The 24,311-nt window shown below is 32.3% G+C and overlaps 1 protein-coding gene across 1 annotated transcript; it reads left to right on the top strand.

Moving 5' to 3' along the window:
- Positions 1-15,384: 15,384 nt before the first annotated feature.
- LOC132634698 (alcohol dehydrogenase-like 4) lies at positions 15,385-19,738 on the top strand. The gene is made up of 10 exons (XM_060350709.1): positions 15,385-15,679; positions 15,779-15,915; positions 16,021-16,070; positions 16,151-16,482; positions 17,013-17,095; positions 18,486-18,561; positions 18,782-18,843; positions 18,959-19,054; positions 19,135-19,296; positions 19,399-19,738. The coding sequence occupies exons 1-10, from the start codon at positions 15,619-15,621 to the stop codon at positions 19,507-19,509; spliced, it is 1,170 nt and encodes a 389-aa protein (XP_060206692.1). The 5' UTR covers positions 15,385-15,618; the 3' UTR covers positions 19,510-19,738.
- Positions 19,739-24,311: the final 4,573 nt, after the last annotated feature.

Below are 24,311 nucleotides of genomic sequence, written 5' to 3'. Positions count from 1 at the left end.
GGCTCAGTTCCTGATGGTGGAGAAGCCGCCGGCGTTACCGATCCAGTTTTCTCCACAGCTTCCACAAAATCAGCTAGAGGGATCTTCCTCGGTCGCCCTCTACCTCGAATTGTTGGTTGTGTGTTGTTACCATGTACTGATTGCGCGTTGTTTCCTTTATTTCCTTTGCCTTTGCCCCTTCCTCTCGCCATGTTTACCTCACTAGCGGAAAAGCAATATTAAAAAAAAAAAACGAATCCCATATTGAAAAAACAAACAATGTTTAGAAAATCAAACAATTAAATTAATAATGATGGATTTATTGTCACATGCGTATCAACTCATTAGAGGGAGCAAATGAAATTATTGTACATCAACATATTTAAAATATAAAAGTGCTTAGAAAATCAAACAACTAAATCAATAATGATGGATTTATTGGCACATGCGTATCAATCCATTAGTGGGAGCAAATGAAATTATTGTATAGCAACATACTTAAAATACTCATATATTAAATCCGTTTTCCAAATTTTGAAAAAAAAAATATGGGCTCATATATCCTGATGGATTCATTGCCACATACGTATCAACCCATTAGAGGAAGCAAATGAAATTATTGTACAACAACATACTTAAAATACAAAAGTGCTTAGAAAATCAAACAATTAAATCAATAATGATGGATTTATTGCCACATGCGTATCAACACATTAGTAGGAGCAAATGAAATTATTGTACAGCAATATACTTAAAATACTTATATATTAAATCCGTTTTCCAATTTTTGAAAAAGAAAATTGTGGGCCCATATATATTAAACAACAGCTAATATTAAAAAAAATGTGGGCCCCATATTAAACACCAACCAGTAATAAAAAAAAGAAAAAAAAAAAGTGAAACCTACCACATCCAAACTCAAGGGAAAAAAAAAAGTGAATCCCATATTAACAAAATCAAGCAATATTTAAAAAAAAAAAAAAAAAAACATAAATCCCATATTAAAAAAAAAACAATGTTAAAAAAAAGTTCTTAGAAAATCAAACAATTAAATCAATAATGATGGATTCATTGCCACATGCGTATCAACCCATTAGAAGGAGCAAATGAAATTATTGTACAACAACATACTTAAAATACAAAAGTGCTTAGAAAATCAAACAATTAAATCAATAATAATGGATTTATTTCCACATGCGTATCAACCCATTAGTGGGAGCAAATGCAATTATTGTACAGCAATATACTTAAAATACTTATATATTAAAATAAGATAAAATTTAATTACTTTTTCATTTTTTTTCCTTACTTTAATAAATGTGAAAAGAGATTAATGTCATAAAAAGAAAAATAATGTTAAATGGAGATCAAATAATTAATAAGGTAAATTAGTGAAATTATAATTCTAATTAACGATTTCTTAAAAAATCGTGTGAAAGATAACATGACAAGTAAAATGTTCCCATGCTTCGTCGTCCGTTAACCATTTAAAAAAAAAAGTATGGTCCCAATATTAAACACCAACTAATATTAAAAAATTCAAAAAAACACCAACCAATTAAGCATTAAAAAAAAGTGTGGTCCCCATATTAAACACCAACCAATATTAAAAAAAAAAAAAACACCAACCAATATTTAAAAAAAAAAAAGTAAATAAAGTGGAACCCACCATCTCCAAACTCACGGGAAAAAAAAAGTGGACTCCGTATTAACAAAATCGAGCAATATAAAAAAAAAAAGGTGAATCCCATATTAAAAAAACAAACAATGTCAAAAAAAAGAGTGCATAATTTGTATTCGTAACAAACACTAATATAATAAAGTTTAGATACGGAGCACAAATTACAATGTTATATTAATCGTGTTTTGAACATAGTATCCCATATTGACAAAATCAAGCAATATAAAAAATAAAAAAAAGTGAATCCCATATTAAAAAAAAAATAATGTCAAAAAAAAGTGCAGACTTTGTATTCATAACAAACATTAATATAATAAAGTTTTAGATACGGAGCACAAATTATAATGTTATATTAATCGTGTTTTGAACATAGTATATAATGTCCAAAAGGGTGGGCTCCATACTAAACAACACCAAGCAATATAAAAAAAAACTATATAAAGCATGGGTTTAGACTCATGCTTCGTCGTCCGTTGTCCCTTAAAAAAAAGGAGGGGTGGGCCCCATACTAAATAACACCGAGCAATAAAAAAAAATGAAACTCACCATCTCCAAACTCATGGGGAAAAAAAAAGTGGACCCCATATTATCAAAATCAAGCAATATAAAAAAAAAAGTGAACCCCATATTAAAAAAATGAAAAAGGCTCAAATATGCCATCGAACTATCAGAAATGGCTCATTTATGCCACTCGTTGAAAGTTTGGCTCAAATATGCCACTGCCGTTACCTTTTTGGCTCATCCATGCCATTATTCACTAACGGTGGTTTTAAAATACCAGATATGCCACGTGGCAAAAATTTATTGGTCCACGTCACTTAAATGAAAACCAGCCAAAATAAATCCTAACTATACAACGAGTGGCATATTTGAGCCAAACTTTCAACGAGTGGCATAAATGAGCCATTTCTGATAGTTCGATGGCATATTTGAGCCTTTTCCGTAAATATATTTCAACGAAGGTAATATAAAATAATTAATAATTAATAAAAATAGGGGTATATTCTATAACAAATTCCTAAAAAATTAGCTATTTATATTATATATATATATATATAGAGAGAGAGAGAGAGAGAGAGAGAGAGAGAGAAAGACGCCCACGCGCACACACACATACAAATATATGTAAAAATAAACAGTAATATGTATTTGTATGTGTGTGTGGGCGCATGTGTATATATATACTTAATGCATCTAGTATTAAAATATCAATCATAAAAGTAATATTTGATTTTGTGATAAATTCATAAATGGATTATTCTACTTAAAGTATGAATTTAGATAAAAATGTATAAATAGGTTAAAAAATAAATTTTCTATAATATAAAAAGGTATTACATAGATGGAGGATTGAAAATGCCAAGGGTAAAATAGACATTGTTTAGGATAAAGGGGGGAGAACGTCTATTATTCATAATTGAGGGGGGATTTTGATTTTTAAAGCAAAGTTGGAGGGTTGAAAATCAAATAGGACACTTTTTCCTCTATATACTTGTCTTTGCAAATGAAAAGTTTATTCCTTGATTAGAAATGTGCTTGTTGAATAATTTCAAATACTTAACGTCTCCGGATAAGTATATTCAAGCTTAATAGTGAGTAATCTGGATTCTGGATAATTAACTTCAGCTTTGGAGCATAAAAGGCTCAAATATGCCATCGAACTATCAGAAATGGCTCATTTATGCCACTCGTTGAAAGTTTGGCTCAAATATGCCACTCGTTGTATAGTTAGGATTTATTTTGGCTGGTTTTCATTTAAGTGACGTGGACCAATAAATTTTTGCCACGTGGCATATCTGGTATTTTAAAACCACCGTTAGTGAATAATGGCATGGATGAGCCAAAAAGGTAACAGCAGTGGCATATTTGAGCCAAACTTTCAACGAGTGGCATAAATGAGCCATTTCTGATAGTTCGATGGCATATTTGAGCCTTTTCCGTTAAAAAAATATAATGTTTAAAAAAAAAGTGCAGACTTTCTATTCGTAGCAAACACTAATATAATAATGTTTTAGATACGGAACACAAACTACACTGTTATATTAATCGTGTTTTGAACATAGTATATGTATATATATTATATGCATAAAAATAGTATAAACTAATAATGTCCAAAAAAAAAAGTGCATCCCATAAAGAGTGGACCCATACTGAACGACATCAAGCAATATAAAAAAAAAAGTGGAACCCACCATCTCCAAACTCACGGTAAAAAAAAAAAAGTGGACCCATATTAACAAAATCAAGTAATATCATTAAAAAAATTTAAAAAATAATGTAAAAAAAAAGTGCAAACTTTGTCTTCGTAGTAAACACTAATATAATAAAGTTTTAGATACGGAGTACAAACTACAATGTTATATTAATCGTGTTTTGAACATAGTATATATATATATATATATATATATATATGCATAAAAATAGTGCAAATTAATAATGTCCAAAAAAAAAAGTGCACCCCCTATTAAAAATATTAATATATACTTTATATATATATATTATCACTATTTAAAAACAACTACATATACATAAATGCACTATAATCTAAAGTGTTGGGCCCGTGCTGTCGTCTAGTTATCTGAAACATGTGGCTTTGACTAATAAGGACACTTTAATAATTACTATCTCCCTTTATTTATTTTTCTCTTCTTAATTTCTCTAATGAGGTGATAGATAGTGAAGGAAGAAAAAGTTAAAAAGGAAATCAGGGTTCAAGAATATTGCAACCTTATGCTACAATTCCAATCCCTGATAACTATTGGTGTGTTTTTATTCTCCTTTTTCTTCTTCAACTTGGGAGAATTTTTTAAGTGGAAATCGGGGAAAAAAATTGATTAAGCGTGACTCCATAATAGTACAGGCAAGAGCGGAGCTAGTAGCACAAGAGGGGTTCAATTGAATCTATATCGTAAAAAAATATACTATTTTGATAGAGTAGACATAAAAGTATTAAATTATACATAATTTATTGAATTCCTTTGAAATCACAAAATATTTCAGTGTAATAAAAAAAGAGATGGTTCAAACAGGCTTTAGGTGGCAACTTCGAATCCCACTTATGATGCTTTAGTATTTTTTTTATAATAAATTTCTGACTTATCACTAAGTATTAGTTTATCAGGTAGCTAAATTAGAAAATTGAGTTCGTGCATGTGATTTGAGTCATTGCTATTTGTCACTCTCTGTATGTTATATCCTTGAAGTCAAGGATTTGTGAATTTCTCGGTAATCAACGTCCTTCCACTTCACATTTTTCCCCATTAACTTTTTCCAATGAAATCACAAATGCCTGTGAATGAGTTTTAAGTAGGGAAAAGGGTCAAATATGTCCCTGAACTTTGTGAAATAGTTTATTCATACCCTTCGTTATACTATTGAGCCAATTATGTCCTTGTCATTATACTTTGAGTCCAAATATACCCTTCTTTTATACTTGAGTCCAAAAATTAATTAATACTTGAGTCCAAATATACCCTTCATCCGTTAAAATTGTCCAAGGTGGACATGAGATATGACGTGGCACTAACAACTCGGTGAGGTGGACACCACATGGCATGCCACCTCACCACCCCAACCCATTTACCCCTCTCTTCCCCTTCTTCTTCCACCACTACCATCTCTTCCCCTCCACAACCTTTGCAACCATTAGCACCACCACATCACAAAGCCAAACCACATTCTTAAACTACAAAATCAAAAATTAATTTGATAATAAAAATTAATGGATGAAGAATTGAAGAAGCGATATACTGATTGTGTTTATTTTTTAGCATCTCCACTCACTTGCAAAAAGGTTTTTTCGATTTTTTTCCCTTTTCTTTTTCATGTTCGAATTTCATTTTTTGTTAAAGAATTTAATTAACTCGTTGATCATCTACAATTTTAACCTTAGTTCCAATTTATATCTCATTTGTTTTTCATTTTTGAAATATACGTTAAATTACTAATAACATTTTACTGTAAAAAAATTCTGGAATTATTTGCCTTTTTGTATGTAATTTTTTCGCTGAGTTCCAATTTATATGTTAATTTTTTTTTTCATTTTTGAAACAGTACATTAAATTAGAACTATCTGCAATTCTAACATGCATTTCAGTTTATACAATTATTTGCCCTATTTTTATGGAATGTTGTTGCTATTTGTGTTAACACTGATATAATATATACTATAAATTAATTTCTTAAACTTTGGGTTTAGCAACACTGTTGTATAAAGTTTTTTTTTTTCCTATTATTACTCTCTTTTTTCATATGCATTTCTTCGTATTTGATGAACACATTTCGTGATGTCTTAATTTTGGTATAGTTATTTGCTTAACTCGTTTATTATCTGCAATTTTAACCTAGGTTCCAATTTATATGAATTTCTACAGTTATTGGTTGGTGGTGCTAATGGTTGCAAAGGTTGTGGAGGGGAGGAAATGGTAGTGGTGGAAGAAGAAGGGGAAGAGAGGGGTAAATGGGTTGGGGTGGTGAGGTGGCATGCCATGTGGTGTCCACCTCACCGAGTTGTTAGTACCACATCATATCTCATGTCCACCTTGAACAATTTTAACGGAGAAAGGGTATATTTGGACTCAAAGTATAAAAGAAGGATATATTTGAACTCAAAGTATAACGACAAGGGCATAATTGGTCCAATAGTATAACGAAGGGTATGAATGAACTATTTTCCAAAGTTTAGGAGTATATTTGACCCTTTTCCGTTTTAAGTATCCTGCCAAACAAACAAGTATACGGTATTCCACACGCATTAGCCTTTCAATTTGAACCTTGCCTGGTAGAACATTAAAATCTAGGGTCCAACTTCTTTTTTAATAGTATAATTTAGCTACCACATGCGCCACATTTTACAATTTTCGTTGCTTTATGGTAAGTAAATGTGAACGTTTCTTTAGCCGTTAATTACTGATTCGTTGGCCTACTAGACCAAAAGCTAATGGTTAATCGTCAATAGCTTTAACATAAAAATATCAGGCCGCGGTTCTTTTTTGTGGCCCTTGATCAAATACATATTTAAGTTAAACTCACATGTACTCGTCATATATCATTATTAAAAAAATTATAGTATCTGCGGGGCGGAGCTAGCGTCTCGACGGGTTTAGCAAAATTTAATATCTTTAACACAGATTTTGTAATATTTGAATCAATAAATTTACTTAATATGTAAAAATATCCTTTTTGCCCCAATAGGTGTGGCCCAGTGTTAAGACTAAGTGGTCTCAAGTTCAATTGCCGGTGAAAGTAAAAAAAAAAAAAAAAACACTAATGATTTTTTTCTATCTATCCAAGTTTTTGTAAATAGAGTTATTCGATATTTATGCTGGTAGGAGGTAGCGTGTATCCCGTGAAATTAGTCGAGGTGAACGCAAGCTAGCCCCGTACAGCAGGAAAGAACGTGTAAACATTTTTCTCTTTAAATCTAGAACCATAAACTCAAAGTCTTCTTTAAATTTAGAACCCGTAAACTTAAAATTCTTTTTGAATCTAAAACTCATAAACTCAAAATCATAATTCCGTATTTGACTATCAATATTATTTGACATATAATAACAAATTAGTTATCATTTTATCGGGTCACCAATTAATATTTCTAATGTAATTTTTTTTAAAAAATTACTAGATAAATGATGGTAATTATAATTATTAAATCATGTAAATACTTTTTTTTGTGTGAGTGCATAAAATTACTCAAATAATGCCAGTTAAAAAAATAGAAGCAGGTTAAACTCGAAATAGTGATAAAAATGAGTCACGGACGATCGTCGGATGATAAGTTCGTCGGTGGAATTTTTAATTATAGATTAAATTAAATACGCTGAGCACATGAAACATCAGCCAGGATCAAGTCAACCGCAGCTAATAGTCTAAACTTACACATGGAGGAGATTATGTGCATTTAGTCATTTACCCATTAATAAACAAAAGGAGGCTGTGGATGTAAAAGATAGCGACTCAATTAAATATTCCATTTTGAATGTATCGCCAGCTGATCAAATATTTAAATGATAATGGTTTCTTTAATTAGTGTCTTTTCTTCAACTGAATTTTTTAGTGTTGTGGGAATTTTCAATGGTTTTCTGTTTAAATGACTTCGGCTTTTAGCAAACTGTATATCATCGTTATTGTTTTTTTCTATAATTTGGAGTGTTCACTAATTAGTCCCGTGTTCCTTAGGAAAGATTCGATAAAGTTAGAATGATAACAAAATAAAACTTACTTAGACTTGTTAACAGACAGTAGATCACAACTAGTTCTTGTTGGTCAGTTAGTTTGCTATATAAGTTAATACCAGTAAATTATTTCATGTCTCAATTCCAAATTAGTTTGTCTATAGGGGATCATTTGCTTCCTTAAAAAGTGTCTTAAGTTTAGATTGTTTTTTATGCTAACTGCTAATCTATAACGACTTTTCTATTTTATCCGAACTTCAGACAACCTATTATTTGCATCGGTGAAGTTTTTCTACGCAAGTTGATACAAAATTGGGAAGAAAATTGACATGGCGCAATATTTTTTTGTCTTTCTTGTAATTGTGCTTCTATATATATATATATATATATATATATATATATACAAGTTGGAGGTGGCAGTGACATATAAATCCCATGACCTATTGAATTAGGTGCATCACACAATGAATTTGAAATAGGCAATTTGGGATTATCTTCAAACAAAAGTTTCAAATAATTTTACCGTTCCAGAAACAAGAACGGGAGTAGTATATTTGCTTAATGCATTTGTCATCATCTTATTAATTGTCGAGCTCTATAGTCTAATGATGTTTTGCTGTTCTATCTGTTGATTGGTTTTTATTTGACGCAATAGTCTGCAGAAAACTTCCAGAAGATTAAATAAAGATTTCTATATATATATTCAATAAAAAATAGTTAGTGTTATGAAATAATATTAAAAGTGCACGACACAAGAGATATAGCCAAAGAAGTTGGGAGAGAGAGATATTTTATCATCACTTTCAATTGATATAAATGGACCTCTTATTTATAGGAGGAAAATGGTGGCCAAGCACATGATAATAGCTTGGAGGCCATGTATTCTTGGTTGCCAAGTTTCCTTGGTGACCAAGTATTTATGATTTTCAAGTATATTAAATGGATATCCATTACTAATATTTACAACACTCCCCCTTGGATGTTCATTAATAGATGATGTGCCTCGTTAAAACCTTATTAGGAAAAATCCCTAATTAAGGAAAAAAGAGTATACATATCTAGTAATACGCTTTGAGAACTGTCTCATTAAAAACCTTGCCAGGAAAATTCAAATGGGACAAAACCTTGGTCAAGGAAAAAAGAGTACAACGCGTATTTGCTCTTCCTGATTAAAGCATCACATAATTCTTGAAGATGATGTGCTCCGATCTTGTATATACTAACTTATCATATATTGAGGTTGGTACTGTGTTTGTGATCAGATCTGTCAAACGACCTGGCTGATAATCTGCATCTTCATTCCTTAGATAGAGTTGCCTCATCACCATTTAATATTGTTAAAACCACGTCAAGTACATTCTTGACTTGCTTCATAATCTATCTGATGTTATCATTCTACGGTTTGGCTGTCATGTATAATAACATGGTTTGACAGTAATCCTTCATGGAAAGAGATAACATATTTGGATCGAACTCTTATGTCGATCAGATAAATGCCCTGTATATCCAAAACACTTACCAATATTTGTTAGGATAAACGCATTCATGTCATACTTTTATTAGCAGTATGCAATTGATCTTATTTCAATATCTCCATATAGGAGTAAATTATATCATGCTCGTAGTTATAGCAAGATATATAAGTGCATCAATTGCATAAAGATATGGTACTTCAGGACCAATTCAATTTTTTTATTTCAACTTCTTTCAGTAGATGATGTACTGCTTTTGTAAACTCTTCAAGAGCTCCAATAATATTCATATGAAAGATTCTAACCATCATAAAGAGACAAGGATAAACATAGTATATTTGTCCCATTCGTCAATGAATATACATTAAGGCGATTTCAGTACATCAACCTTGATTCATTTAATCCATTTAAGGATTATAAACCAGTTTTCCAAGAATTTGTATATGCTTCAAGCATTTTGGATCCTTCAGAAATTTTCGTATAAATTTTGTCAAGTGCTGTGACAACTTCCATCGTTATAAATTGTGACATCTTCTAATGTATGGACTACAAGTCCAATCGCTTACCAAGATGCATCATATTACTTGGTAATTATTTCTACGTCAGCATGCTTTAAGAGACGTAGAACTCATATCCTCACAATCTTATATAATATTGCGCCCCATACCATATCAAAGATATCGTCGATAAGATATCATTTGTATCGGTTCACAATTTGACATAACTTACTGAAATCTCATCACTTCATTATTTTCAGGTACCTGAACCTCTCATAAGGTTTATGAAGTGTTATGTCGTAGCTCTTCAAGAGCACATTGCCTCCTTATTATGATCATTTGCTCCTCCTTTTTTTCAAAGATTATTATATTTGGAACCGATTGGTCTACCATACTCATGCATGCTGTAGACTCTATCCTTCAGCGACTTTAGGAGCATTTTGCTGATAAAATATCAAATAGTTGGGTCAGCAAATGCTTCGAGCATTTGGCTTGAATTATCTGAGGATCATACTGATGATAATTCACAACATATTTCTTAGCTGCTTATTCTCTCCCCCTTATGTTAGTGACATATATCCCCATTTTCTTTGGGAAAATCTATCTGTGTGCATCATGGTATATCCATTAATCATATACCTTACATCAAACGCTATAAGATGGAAATATCTAGTTTCTGACCCTGAACCAAATATGAGGGGAGAATTTATCAAAATTTATTGATCTGAAGCATACAAGTGTTGTTGTATGCAATATATCATATCTCAGACCAACATCTAAAGCTTTGTTCTCATAAGCAATGGTTTAGCTGTATTATGGAGGCATCTAATGCCAAACCAACTTAGATATAAACTAGCATTATCAAGATGAATTGTCTTGATTACATGTTCTGCAAAATTGTGCTTCCAACTCAATTATTTGAACAAGCAACTTCGTAAATGTCAAACTACAGGTTGACAATAAACGCACATGTGACCGTCTAATAAATGCATCTATTTAGGACATCACATTGCAAGTGAATGGGCCCACACTCACCTTTTATATTTTTCAGAATTTAGGGGATTCAGTCCCAACATTAGATAGTGTAATCAACTTATCATGAGAACAAGCAACACAAACAAATTCTTGAAGAATTTTCTAGTTCTTCAATATGTTTTTAATACTCAATTAGCACATCAGATTCAAATCAGGACGATCAAAAGGGTCTTGTTAACTTATAAAATTATCTGTACATGTAAACTTCAAGTTTACCATGACGAGTGTTATTTATTTTAATAAACTTCTGGTTTACTATTGCATGAGATTGTATATCAATAAACTTCTGGTTTATCGTGGTATGTGATCTCATCATGCTCGGGTAACATTTTACATGTGTATTTCTTACCCGTAGTAACTTGAAGATATTTAATATTCTGATCATTTGTAGTTTCGATATGATAACCACTTTTATTGTTAGTAAACTTCAGGTCTACCACAGTTTGTTTTCCGAACGTAACAATTACGATCTCGAATAAATGGTGCTATCACATATAGCCTCTTCGAGAGAGACTTCAATTTATCTACCATATTCAAATATTATTTGGACACTGCTAGTGTCATGATACTTGTAAATAAATAATTAGCTCTTCTGGAGCCTTTGATCATTAATTTCTATTACCAAATATTTCTTTAATACTTCTGGTCCCATGAAAGTAAATTTCGACACTGCTAGTGTCACGAAATAAACATTGAATTCTAAACTTCAATATTTCAAACATCTCCTTCAGGGAGATTCATCATTAACTGAATATTTTGTATCTAAGCATCAACCACATAATAATCACATCCTTCATAAAGAGATACATTAATTGTTATTTCCTTCAAGGAAATCAATAACAACTAACTATAATGTATCAATGTAGTTATAGTAGAAACATTCTATTTTGCTTTCTTTTGCCTTAAAAATATACTTTGATAAAATTATTTAAGATGTTTTTGCGTACGACAGGTACATGTTGTTATGTCTTAATTTCATACCACAAAAATAACATGTATATTCCTTGTATTTTATCTCTCCAGGAGACAGGTTGTGGTATTTTTTCATTCACTTCGGGAAATGAAACCTGATTATTCAAATGTGCTTGCAATACGACATTCATCCATAGCTCGTTATTTTGCTCAGGCACAAGAAGACATTGCTTAGAATATTTCTCAGATATTTACTAATTCTTTCTGCTTCAGGAGTAAAGTTTAAATTTTTACTACTTCGAGAGTAAAATTTAAAGGTTTACTACTTCGAGAGTAAATTTCAAAGTCTTACTACTTCAGGAGTAAATTTCAAGGTCTCACCATTTCAGGAGTAAATTTAAAGTTCTACTACTTCAGGAGTAGAGTTCTAAATTCTACTACTTCAAGAGTAGGATCCAAAGTTCGTTACGCGTGTAGCAAATTTATGAGTTTAGTACTTCAGGAGTAAAGCATATAATATTCAAAATATTTCTTTCTCAATTATTCTACCTCTTCTGGAGATGAATCATGATATTTTCAAAATCAAATGCGCGTTTATATTTATAGGCTTTACTACATACTATCACATTCACTTCAAAGAATGGATCCGTATTTGCAACATTTATCAAAAGTTTTCATTCTTCGGGAATAAAACACAATTATCTGAACGTGCCTTAAGCTTATCAAATCGTGATAGCTTATAACCTCTTTTAAGATATTACTACTTCAGGAGTAAATTGAGGTATACATATTTAGTCCCAACAATAAGCCCATAAAAATACTTCCACTTCTGGTGATTAACAAGTTTAATTACGCTGAAATAGTGGAATATAATATTATATTACGGACATGATTTCCAAAGCGTAAAAGAAACTTGAAAGTTAATCAAAAGCAAATAAAGATGGCGTATGTATGCAGGCGATGTACCTGTAGGTTTAGAGATAAAAGAAGTCCGACAGCCTGCAGCTTCATGGCTGGTAAAATATATACACACACCTTAAAGAAATGGACCAAAAATTCACGAAAGTACCTCTGGAACGAGGTTCGACGGCTTTACAATAATATCCAGTTTCTCAATTGGTTAGAGACTCGTGTTAATAACGTGTTATGAAATAATATTAAAAGTACACGATGTTAGAAAAATATTATTTTCTTTTTAATATCTCAAAATATAATAGGCCATAAATATCTCTAATGTCTGAATCATTTCTTTGTAACATACATTTGATCTTTAATAGCCTTAACTAACCATTATTTTGGTATATCACTAACGTTTTTGACCATTATATGGGTACAGACCATTAAATGTTGGCAATTAAATTTGGTTCTTTATTGTCATTAACCATATACCCTTTAGTGCATTATAACCGTTTGAAAATTGACACTGTCAATCATTCTCAGGTTATGGATCTTTTACATATATATATTGCTAAAGTCCTTTCATTTGGTGTGTGAAATAGGACCGAGATGAATTCCTTCTATATATTTCTACTGTGTTTCTTTTGAGAAGTAGAGAGATCAAATCAAGTTCTTGTCCCCGTATTTTTATGAGATGTGTGCTGGGTTTTCTTTAAGATAAATCTTTGTTAGATTCTGGCTCCTAGTTTTGTACTAGAAGAGCTTGTTGAATCCTGGGTATACACCCATACCGGGTGAAATATCCTTAAGGACAGTGCCATTGGCATGCCTCAAGCTACGAAGAATTCTCTACAATTGTTCGTGATCAAGCATTTTCCTTAAGTGTAAAAGAAGTTCCTACAAGTGTTCGTGATGAAGAAAAGTCCCTACACGTGTTCGTGTTGAAGTATTTTTCATAAGATTTCCAACACACGACACAAGAGATATAGCCAAAGAAGTTGAGAGAGAGAGAAAGATTTTATTGTCACTTTCAATTGATATAAATGGACCTCCTATTTATAGGAGGAAAATGGTGGTCAAGCACGTGATAATAGCTTGGAGGCCATGTATTCTTGGTTGCCAAAGTTTCCTTGGTGACCAAGTATTCATGGTTGCCAAAGTTTCCTTGGTGACCAAGTATTCATGGTTTTCAAGTATATTGAATGGATATCCATTACTAATATTTAAAACAGTTAGTACTTATAACTAGTATTACTACTAGGGTCATATACAGGGGTGACTCAATAACATTGGAGATCTAAAGCCAAATCTTTATAAGAGGCCTTATATATAATATTTGATGAGCATCGTTGATTGAAATTAGGCAAGTGAATATGAGGAGTTAATTTAAAAAATGAGAAGTTGGTTTTATATATTACAAAATAATTGAATGAATTAAACGTTGCAAACTTTTTTTGTTGCGACACTTGCATGCTTGATTGCATCACAACTGAAAAGGGAGTATTCAGAAAACTTTCAATTTATGTGAGAAAATATAAATGATTAGTTGGATAATTAGATAGAGTTAAGTGAGTAATTAGTGAATAGTGAAACAAAATTCTGCTAAAAAGTAAAACACGATTGGCAAAAAAAATGACTATGTTATGCTATTTAGTCAGAGAAAAAAATCATTAAACATTAACATGAAAATAAAGAAATAAATTCATCAATCATAAGAAATACTCCATATGATTATATAAATTGTATAGTAGTACTATATATATATAGAGAGAGTAGTCATTTTGGGGGCCGTCAAATTTAATGGGGCCTAAAGCAAGTGCTTGACTTGCTTTAGGGTCTAGCCGGCCCCGGTCATATAGTACTTTTGGTTGTTTGGTACGCGAACAAAGTTATTCCGATATTATAGTTTTGGGATTATTATTCCAGGACTAATATATCCCACCTGGGAGGTGGGATAAAATAATACCAACCTTGATGGGATAAGATGGGTTATTCTAGACTAACTTTTGGATAAACTTTATACCGTGCTTGGTTGAAGCTATAAATTTATACCTTCAACCAAACAAGATATAAAATTTATCCCAAAGCTAATCCCGGGATATCCCACCTTATCCCGCTTACCAAACGACCCCTTATACATTGCAAAAAGAATCGCGGGTCTAAATTCGAAAGTACGAGAGTCAATGTATTTGATTTTCTGCGTGAATTTGTGCATTCATTTCCTTATTCTACTTGTGAATAAATTTTACATATTTAGAATCTAAATAATAGTAATATGAATTGGAAATGTTTTAAATTTTTTTTTAAAAAAAAACTTTTTTTTTAATTATATAGGGGGTAGGGGAAGGGGAAATTGGGAAGGGAATTACAATGTGGGGATTCGAACCCTCAACAACAAGGTGAGAGTTCAGGTAACCAACCAACTGAGCTGCTAGATACCTACAAATGTTTTAAAAATTAAAAGATGCTTGTTAGTAAAAAGGACTGGACTTCCCAAATAACAATATTGCACCTCTTTTAGAACGAAGGGGTCGAGATTTGGTGAATCTATATTAAAATTTTAAATATTTGCTTCAATTTTGAGTTAATTACTGTTTTTATTTAACTATTCGGTATTCGAGGTTCATTATCCGCATCCGTCATTTGAATTCGCACCAGGTAAAGCCACTAAAAGAGAAAGCTCCTTATCAAAAAATCTACTTAATACTCCCTTAATAAGGAAATCCAATCTCAGCTTTATTTGCAGGAACAAGTGTCACTACAGATACTAGTTGGGATGAGATCGAATTCAATCAGTTTCCTTTTATGGATATGGACTGTTATTAATTAATTTGCCTGCCTCGTTTGACCAGAAGTCTTCTCACTTGCACTATAAGAAGGCCCTGCACCTGTGACTTTCTTTCTCACTTCCATAATCATTGTAGAAACTTGACTAGGAAACCCCGCAAAACAGACAGAATTGTAACAGCAACATGGCTGCCAACGGCATTTCCCATGTAAATGGTACCCTTTCAAAGGTCATCACTTGCAAAGGTCAGTTTAATAAATTTGTTCTGAACATCTGATTCTATTCTTCTTCACTAAAAATTATAATTAACAGAAGCGTGACGTTATGATCTTGTTGTTGCGCAGCTGCTGTAGCTTATGGTCCAGGGCAACCCTTGGTGGTAGAACAAGTGCAAGTGGATCCACCTCAGAAAATGGAGGTCCGAATCAAGATCCTCTTTACTTCCATCTGCCATACAGATCTCAGTGCTTGGAAAGGCGAGGTATACATATATACACGGATCTCAAACTTTTTCATGTCTATATATGTTGATTATTTGTTCCAAACTATGAATTGAGATGATTTCATTTAATTTATTGGTCCATAGAACGAAGCTCAACGAGTTTACCCTCGAATTCTAGGACATGAAGCCTCCGGGTAAGTTGCACATCATAAAATTCTTTTTGAAGCAGTAATTAAAATGAAATGAAATGATGATAATGAATTAACATGTTCAGAGTGGTGGAGAGCGTGGGAGAAGGGGTGACAGACATGAAAGCAGGAGATAACGTAGTACCGATATTCAATGGAGAATGTGGTGACTGTGTTTACTGCAATTCATCAAAGAAAACCAACTTGTGTGGCAAGTTCCGCGTGAATCCGTTCAAAAGTGTGATGGCCAACGATGGAAAGTGCAGGTTCAGGAATATGGATGGCAGCCCCATTTATCATTTTCTCAATACTTCCACATTTAGCGAGTATACTGTTGTTGATTCTGCTTGTTTAGTCAAGATTGACCCTCATGCCCCACTTGACAAGATGACCTTGCTAAGCTGCGGCGTTTCCACTGGTAATTAACCCCCCGCCAACCTCTATTTGCTTTTCAATAGAAAAAAAATCATATACTTAACTCCAATTTATTTTAGCGCTGGTGAAAGTTATACATGTATTAATAATGCTGGAATAAGTTATGTACGGATTAATTATTCATTGATTATTAATATCTGTATTAGTTCTATCTTCTATCTCGTATAAAATAATGCATAACTAGACTCGAAATTTATATATATTTTATTTATATGAGCTTGTAAATATAACCTAACTGATAAGTATTAGTTAAGCTAATTTTATACAAAGCAACTAAAAAGTTATCAAACTGATAAGTATTAGTTAAGCTAATTTTATACAAAGCAACTAAAAAGTTATCAAACTGATAAATATTAGTTAAGCTAATTTTAGTACATGAATAACTCCTTGTTAGCCGGCAACCAGAGGACCCCTTAAGATTTTTGGCCCTACTTTTGTGGCTACTAATTCTCAACTTGTTTCATAATTAGGCAAGTTGGGTATAGAAATTAAATGCGATGATTGATGATGCAGGTCTAGGAGCTGCGTGGAACACAGCTGACGTCCAAACAGGGGAAACGGTCGCAGTCTTTGGATTAGGAGCTGTTGGTTTGGCCGTAAGTTCCTAATTAATCACTATTGCTGGCATTAGGCTATGTTTCTCTACATTATACACTAGTTAATCGGCTGATAACTCTTTCTCCAACCATTCATTAACTCCTAATTACCAAAATTATTGCTAATAAGTGGGCCTGAAGCCTGTTCTCTAGCTTGTATTCTAGCTCCCTACTTCTTTTAAAATTATAATTGTGATTATCAACAAAATCATATGATGCATCATGTTGATGTTAGATATCTTCAGGACATGGGTTACTTCTGCTGTTGACACCACTGCCCCATTCCTAGCCCATCTAATTAATTAAATCAGCAGTTATTTTTCTCCATCTATTAAATGGCCTAAAAGTGTAGCTTGGACACCTTCCCTTCTACGTGACACATGATTAACTGATGAATCTCGTTGCTAGTAGCTTTCTCCTTTCTTCTTTTTTTCTTCCTGGTTCTCGCCCTTATGTCGTTTTTATGCCTCATATAATAAGGACTAAGGATTGTATAGTTTCGACTTGTTAAAAACAATATTGTGATTGATGCCGTTTTCCACAGTAATATAATCTGCAATTTTGATATTTACATTCACCCTGCAGTAGAAGGTACCATTACAAAAAAAAAAAGGTATTTGCGGAGGTTGAGAGTTACAATTCTCGGGATTTTAGCCTCCACTAATTGCTTGAAGAGACTAAAACCCCCGCAAATTACCTTTTTTTGGTAGAGATATGTATAGGGGTCCAAGATAGGAAAGCAAGCGGGTCATTATAATTAGTACTGTAATATGCCCCAATGGGACCTCTTGTACTATTAAATTTTTGGAGTTGGAGTTGTGTTTGGCCATAATTTTTGAAATTGTAATTTTTGGTGAAATGTAGTGTAAAAAAGTGAAAAAAGTTGAAATTTTTTAAAAAATAAGTTTTTCTTGTTTTTAGTATTCCGGAATATAACTCCGGAAAAAAAAATTCTTATGGCCAAACGCTAAAAGTAAAAAAAGTGAAAAAAATTTCCGAAAAAAAGTGAATAATTTTTATGGCCAAACGCCCACTTAATAGAATAATTCTTTAAGCGGAATCGAGGGATTCAGTGAAGAGTTGCCCACGTTGACTTGCACCAGCGGGGGAGGCAATTTATTATGGAATAAACGTAGAGATCTTCGTCATATATAGTAGTTTTTATAAATTGAGGAAATTCGTGATTCATTTTACTTATCCATTGTTCTAAAGTCAAAAGTACATTTAGATTATTTCTTTAATCATAGCTGTAAAAGTCGCATTTTTTCACGTTTCATTGATGAAGCAGTATAGGGGAAAACTTATGAATTTAAGAAGGTGATTCTACAATTGATCGGTTGAAAAATAAGATTAGCAGAACAAATCATTCAAGTTTTTAATATGGCTGCAGGTTGTGGAAGGGGCACGAACCAGGGGTGCATCGAAAATCATAGGAGTGGATATTAACCCTGAAAAAAGTATCAAAGGTAATCTTTTCCTAAAAAAGAAAGCATTAAAAAAGAGTAATCACATCACTAATTAATTTTGGTGGCTGCTATTAAAACGAATAGAAACGTATACATGCATGTGCTCTAATTCTTGGTCAAAGCTTAATTAGGCAGCTGCAGACTCTGCTCTGAATTAATTAAGTTGACAATTAGACAAATGATTTGGCCCCTAATTGTACTTTTTATGCTCCTAATTAAGGTCAAGCAATTGGAATTACCGACTTCATAAACCCCAAAGAAATCGATGTGCCCGTCCACGAGGTCAGTTCTTATAATAAGGAGACAAATAAGATATGTTTACCTTTTAATTGAATACCAATCTGAGTTTTATGTACTATTTTATTTATAATCACATGGTGTGTTGAATTGGGTGCAGAAAATAAGGGAAATGACTGGAGGGGGCGTGCATTATAGCTTTGAGTGTGCTGGAAATTTGGAAGTTCTTCGAGAGGCTTTTTTGTCCACACATGATGTAAGATTTTAGTTTTATTTTTTGCACATTCTTTTTTAAAAATTATAGACTGACTGATGATTAAAAAAAAAAAATTGTAGGGATGGGGCATGACAATAATTCTAGGAATCCATCCAACACCAAGATTGATACCACTGCATCCTATGGAACTGTTCGATGGCCGAAGGATTGTTGCTTCTGTCTTTGGTGACTTCAAAGGAAAATCCCAACTCCCATTTTTTGCGAAACAGTGCATGGCTGGGGTAATTTATTATATACATATATTCTCTTTTATATATGATGTACTGATGTTCCTTTTTTTCTTATTGTAAAATTACTTACTAATGTGTATGAACTAAAATCAGGTGGTGAAATTGGACGAGTTTATTACTCACGAACTGCCTTTCGAAAAGATCAACGAAGGTTTTCAATTGCTTATGGATGGAAAATCCTTGAGATGCCTTCTTCATCTTTGAATGTTTTGTGCGTGTGTGTGTGTGTGTTTTTAAAAAAAAAAAAAAAAAAAAAAATCTCCCCATATAGTGTATGATATATAGAAAGAGGTCAGAGCGTAGATATCCGCAAAAATGTTTGGAAAAGTCCACTTGTGCGCGCTTTCAAATATCATCTACTTTGTAAACTTTTGTATGTCGTTATTGCTGAATATTATTTGCATAGTTATGTTTTTATATATTGATGACGTGACACATATTTGCATAGTTTGACTGCTAAAAGAGTTAAAGGTAGAAAAAATCATTTGAATTGAGCATGAGTTGATACTCTAAAAGCCAATTGAAAAATAATCCGGGTCGGGTTACATGTTGGAGCTTATCAAAGAAATGAATAATAATGACACTAAACGTGCAAAAAAATTCCAAACCATGTAAAGTTAAACTTACACCTGGTGAGATGCTTATGTTTCATATGCTTCACAATTACCAAATAGAGTAACCCCATTATTAAATTAAAATATATTAAGATTACTTCATAGATACAACTATTTTATAGTGATCGAGGGAAATGATTAGGAAAAATAACATTGTATGATAATTATGGCAAAGTAATTATCCGATCTAGCCCATTTTTATTTTATTACCCACTATAACCACTTTTTCACTCTTCTGTTTTTTCCTTCCCACTACTCTTGCTCATACCAACGGATAATGGGAAAGACGAATACATTGGAGTGTTATATTCTTCTGCTTCTCTCCAAATGCTTCATCAGAATTTTGCTTGTTCATCCATGGTAGAAACACCCATGAGAAACCCATACCAAAATAATTTTGGTAAAGCGTTTATAAATACATTTTATACACTATTATACACTTTTATACGGTGTAGAAATGTGTATAAACACCTCTTATACATTATGTATAAACCCCTCTTATGTATACACACCTCTTGTATAAGTTTGTATAATGTTGTATACTAGTCTAATACATTATTATACACCTTTATACAAGGTTGATACATTATCTACTCCAAGCGTATAATGTTGTATAATGTTTTATACCGTGAAAAAGTGGTTATGGGGGGTGTAATTTAAAAATATGGCTTCACGAATGTAATTTTATATGCTAGATTGTACATTATTGAAATTTTCCCAAATGATTATTAGGCCTTCTTATATGATTTGGGACACTTCTTAGCTAGCTTTTTAGATGTTAAATTCAGCTCAAGATTCATTCTCTTAACAAGCAAACCCGAGGTATATTTTAGGTCATCGGGTTAAGTGACGAGAAGCAGTGAGTTAAGTTTTTTCCCCCAAAATATGTGCATTTTCGGCGAAAAACTTTCACCTACATGTTATTTTTGCCGAAATTCCATAAATGAGAGTATCAAATTAGTAGAATGCGACTTACAAGCGGCTAATAGGAACGAGTGTGAAGTAAATAATTGACGAATAGCGGAAAAAAGTATTAGCGATAAATCGCATTCATCAAATGTAATTTATAAAACTCATTTGATGAGATAAATTGTGTATCACATTTAGCCAAAAAGGCATTGTAAATTGCTTTTCATAAAATTACACATCTCACATGGCAAATGTGAATTATAATGTTTATAACACACGTTTGATGAATGCAATTTAATAGTTGTGTTTGCTAAATGGATTTATAACTTGCATTTTTTTGTCTCGCAATATTTAGTCTCCTAGTGGTAAGCAACAAACATAATTTAGACATGAATATTTGGAGTTGAAGCGGAAAAAGTATTTGAAAGTTAAAAATTATTTTAGAGATGAATTCAAATGAAATAAAAGTTGCAATTTTGTGAACACAAATCATTATCTCCCCAAATATATTCCCTGAACTAACTTTCAACAACAAATTCTCTATTTAAAATTGAAATTGACTTGCTCCAAAGAATTGAGAACTAACACTGTGAGTCCTCAAGTATCTTATTTGGGTTAACCCATGGTGGACGCCGTAACTCATAATGTGAAGCCGAGCCAACTGAACGGAGTCGTGACAGACGCCAATATAATTTATTGAAGCAGGAATTCATAGAATCCAATAATTCCGAGAAATCACCCCCAAGCAGTAAACCAAAAGGCCAGCTCCCAAACCCCTATTTAGCTTTCTTGCTCACACTTCAATTTGAATCCCTCTAATTAATTCCTTCCAATATCTCAAAGCTTTAATCAATTGCGTGAGAAGCGTTTCCATCTTCACGGTACGTATCTTCTTAACTCTATAACTTATTGTGTTTTCCCTTATTTACAGTCTTAATTAATTTTCATGTCTCACTGGGGAAGGGTTTGATAATTGAGTTTTTCGCCCTTTATTTGGCATCGTTCATTTATTATATACATATATTCTCTTTTATATATGATGTATTGATGTTCCTTTTTTTCTTATTGGATGAGTTTATTACTCAGGAACTGCCCTTTTGAGAAGATTACTGAATATTTTCAATTGCTTGTGGATGGAAAATCCTTCAGATGCCTTCTTCATCTTTAATGTTTCATGTTTTTTTTTTAAACAAATTTAGTGTATGATATATATATATATATATATATAAGATTTAGAGTGTAGGTTTCTGCAAAAATGTTTGGAAGAGTCCACTTGTGCGCGCTTTCAAATATCGTGTACTTTGTATACAAATGATGTATGTCGTTATTATTGAATATTATACAGAGATAGAGTATGTTTTTTATGTATTAATGGCGTGACATACATTTGCATAGCTATGTCTTTTATGTATTGATGGCATGACATACATTTGCATAGCTATGTCTTTTATGTATTGATGATGTGACATATATTTGCGTAGTTTGACTAATTAAAGAGTTAATGGCAAAAAACAAAAATAAAAACAAAAAAAATCATTTGAATTGAGCCTGAATTGCTGACTCTAAAAGCCAATTGAAAAAGACTGCGGGTCGGATCACACGTTGGATCTTATCATAGAAATGAATAATTACACCAAACATGCAAAATATTTCCAAATCATGGATGGGTAGAAGTTTAGCTTCACCAAGTGAGTTGCTTATGCTCCATATGATTCACAAATATAAAGGAAATAACCAACGAATAGAAGGGAGGAGGCGTTAGCAATAAATCACATTCATTAAATGTAATTTATAAAGGGAAAAGGGTAAAAAATATCCCTCTACTTTGGGAAAAGGATTAAAAATATCATCCGTTACGAATTTGGATAAAAAATACCCCTTCTGTCATTAAAGTTTTCAAATATACACCTGTCTTAACGAAATTTTCAAATCCACAAAATAATTCAATTTTATTTTCTAAACCCGCGACCCAACTAAATAAAGGGAGAAGAAGAAATTAAGTCAAGTTTGGAGGAATTAAGAAAAGCGAGTGAACTGCAGAAACACTCATTTAGTTTCATCGCAACGTGAACTGCTGTCTTCAAAGGGTTCACTTCGATATGAAGAATGACATACCGATCTGTTGGGCTGCTGTTCAGAACCTCTCCTATATACATTTAACTACATCTTTGCTTTACCATTCTTTATGTTACATTACTTAAGTCTCATCTCTCATTCTTTTTTCTTTTCCCATTCTTCTTAAAGGAAAGATACACAGTTTCTTTAATGAATATTTGTACTTGAAGATGTGAAATGTCTAGAATAGCAAATTTTGTGCAGGCAGTTTCATTTCCTGTGTTCATGTACTTCTATAACTTGTCCAGTTTTGAGGAAATATTTTGTTGTTATTGGTCAAAATGAACAATATCCACTTATTAGTTGGGTCGGGTTTAATGATGGAGCGGGGTTAAAATATGAAATCGGATTATTTTGGGGATTTAGGAATTTCCGTTAAGAGAAGGGTATATTTGAAAACTTTAATGACGGGAGGGGTTTTTTTTACCCAAATTCGTGTCGTAGGATATTTTTAGTTCCTTTTTCAAAATATAGGGGTCTTTTTGACCCTTTTCCCATTTATAAAACTCATTGATGAGACAAGTTATGTATCACATTTAGCCAAAAAAACATTACAAATTGCTTTCCACAAAAAGCCAGCTGCATGTCGCACTTGGCAATGTGAGTTATAATGTTTATAACACTCATTTGGTGGATGCGATTTGTAGGTTGTGTTTGTTGAATGCACCTAAGGGTGTGGCTTAGAGGGTGTTTGGATTGACTTATTTTAAGTGCTTATTGGCTTTTAAACATTTTTTTAGTATTTGTGGTGTTTGACAATGATAAAAAGTGCTTAAAAACACTTACGTTTAGGCATGAACAATACAAAAATAAGTCAAAAGCCAAAAGTTGAGTATTACCAACTTATGCCTTTTGCGTTTTAGCTTATAAAAAAACCAATCCAAACACCCTCTTAGTGGATTAAACACCATGGTTCAACTCTCAGTAAAGACAGAACACTAGATAAGTTTTTAGTATTGCGTGAAATTAGTCTTATATCTCACAATAGTTATTCTTCTGGTGTTAAGAAAGCTTTTATATCTCACAATAGTTATTCTTCTGGTGTTAAGAAAGCTTAAGTGAAACATTAATATTTGGAGTTAGAAGCGGAAAAAGTATTTTCAAGTTAAAATTATTTTAGACGTGAATTCAAGTTAAATAAAAGTTGAAATTTTATGAACAAAATTCATTATCTTCCCGAATATATTCCTTGAATTTTTCAACAACAAAAGTATTAGTATTATTAAGGCTCCAAAGAATTGGTAAACTAAATTCTGTATTTAAAATTTAATTTAATGTAGATATTTTATACAACAATAGTACTCCGTTATGATTAAGAGCCTGTTTGGATGAGCTTAAAATAAGCAGTTTATAAGCTGAAAACAGCTT

The sequence above is a fragment of the Lycium barbarum genome, chromosome 4 (genome assembly GCF_019175385.1).
Source record: "Lycium barbarum isolate Lr01 chromosome 4, ASM1917538v2, whole genome shotgun sequence".
NCBI classification, from domain to species: domain Eukaryota; kingdom Viridiplantae; phylum Streptophyta; class Magnoliopsida; order Solanales; family Solanaceae; genus Lycium; species Lycium barbarum.
The sequence above is the reverse complement of the archived record's forward strand: the minus strand, read 5'-3'. Positions and strand labels throughout refer to the sequence as shown.

Coding starts and splice junctions, on each gene's coding strand:
- LOC132634698 (XM_060350709.1), top strand. CDS start 15,619: ATGGCTGCCAACGGCATTTCCCATGTAAATGGTACCCTTTCAAAGGTC. Junction 15,680..15,778: donor AAAGGTCATCACTTGCAAAG/GTCAGTTTAATA, acceptor GTTGTTGCGCAG/CTGCTGTAGCTTATGGTCCA. Junction 19,055..19,134: donor CTTTTTTGTCCACACATGAT/GTAAGATTTTAG, acceptor AAAAAATTGTAG/GGATGGGGCATGACAATAAT.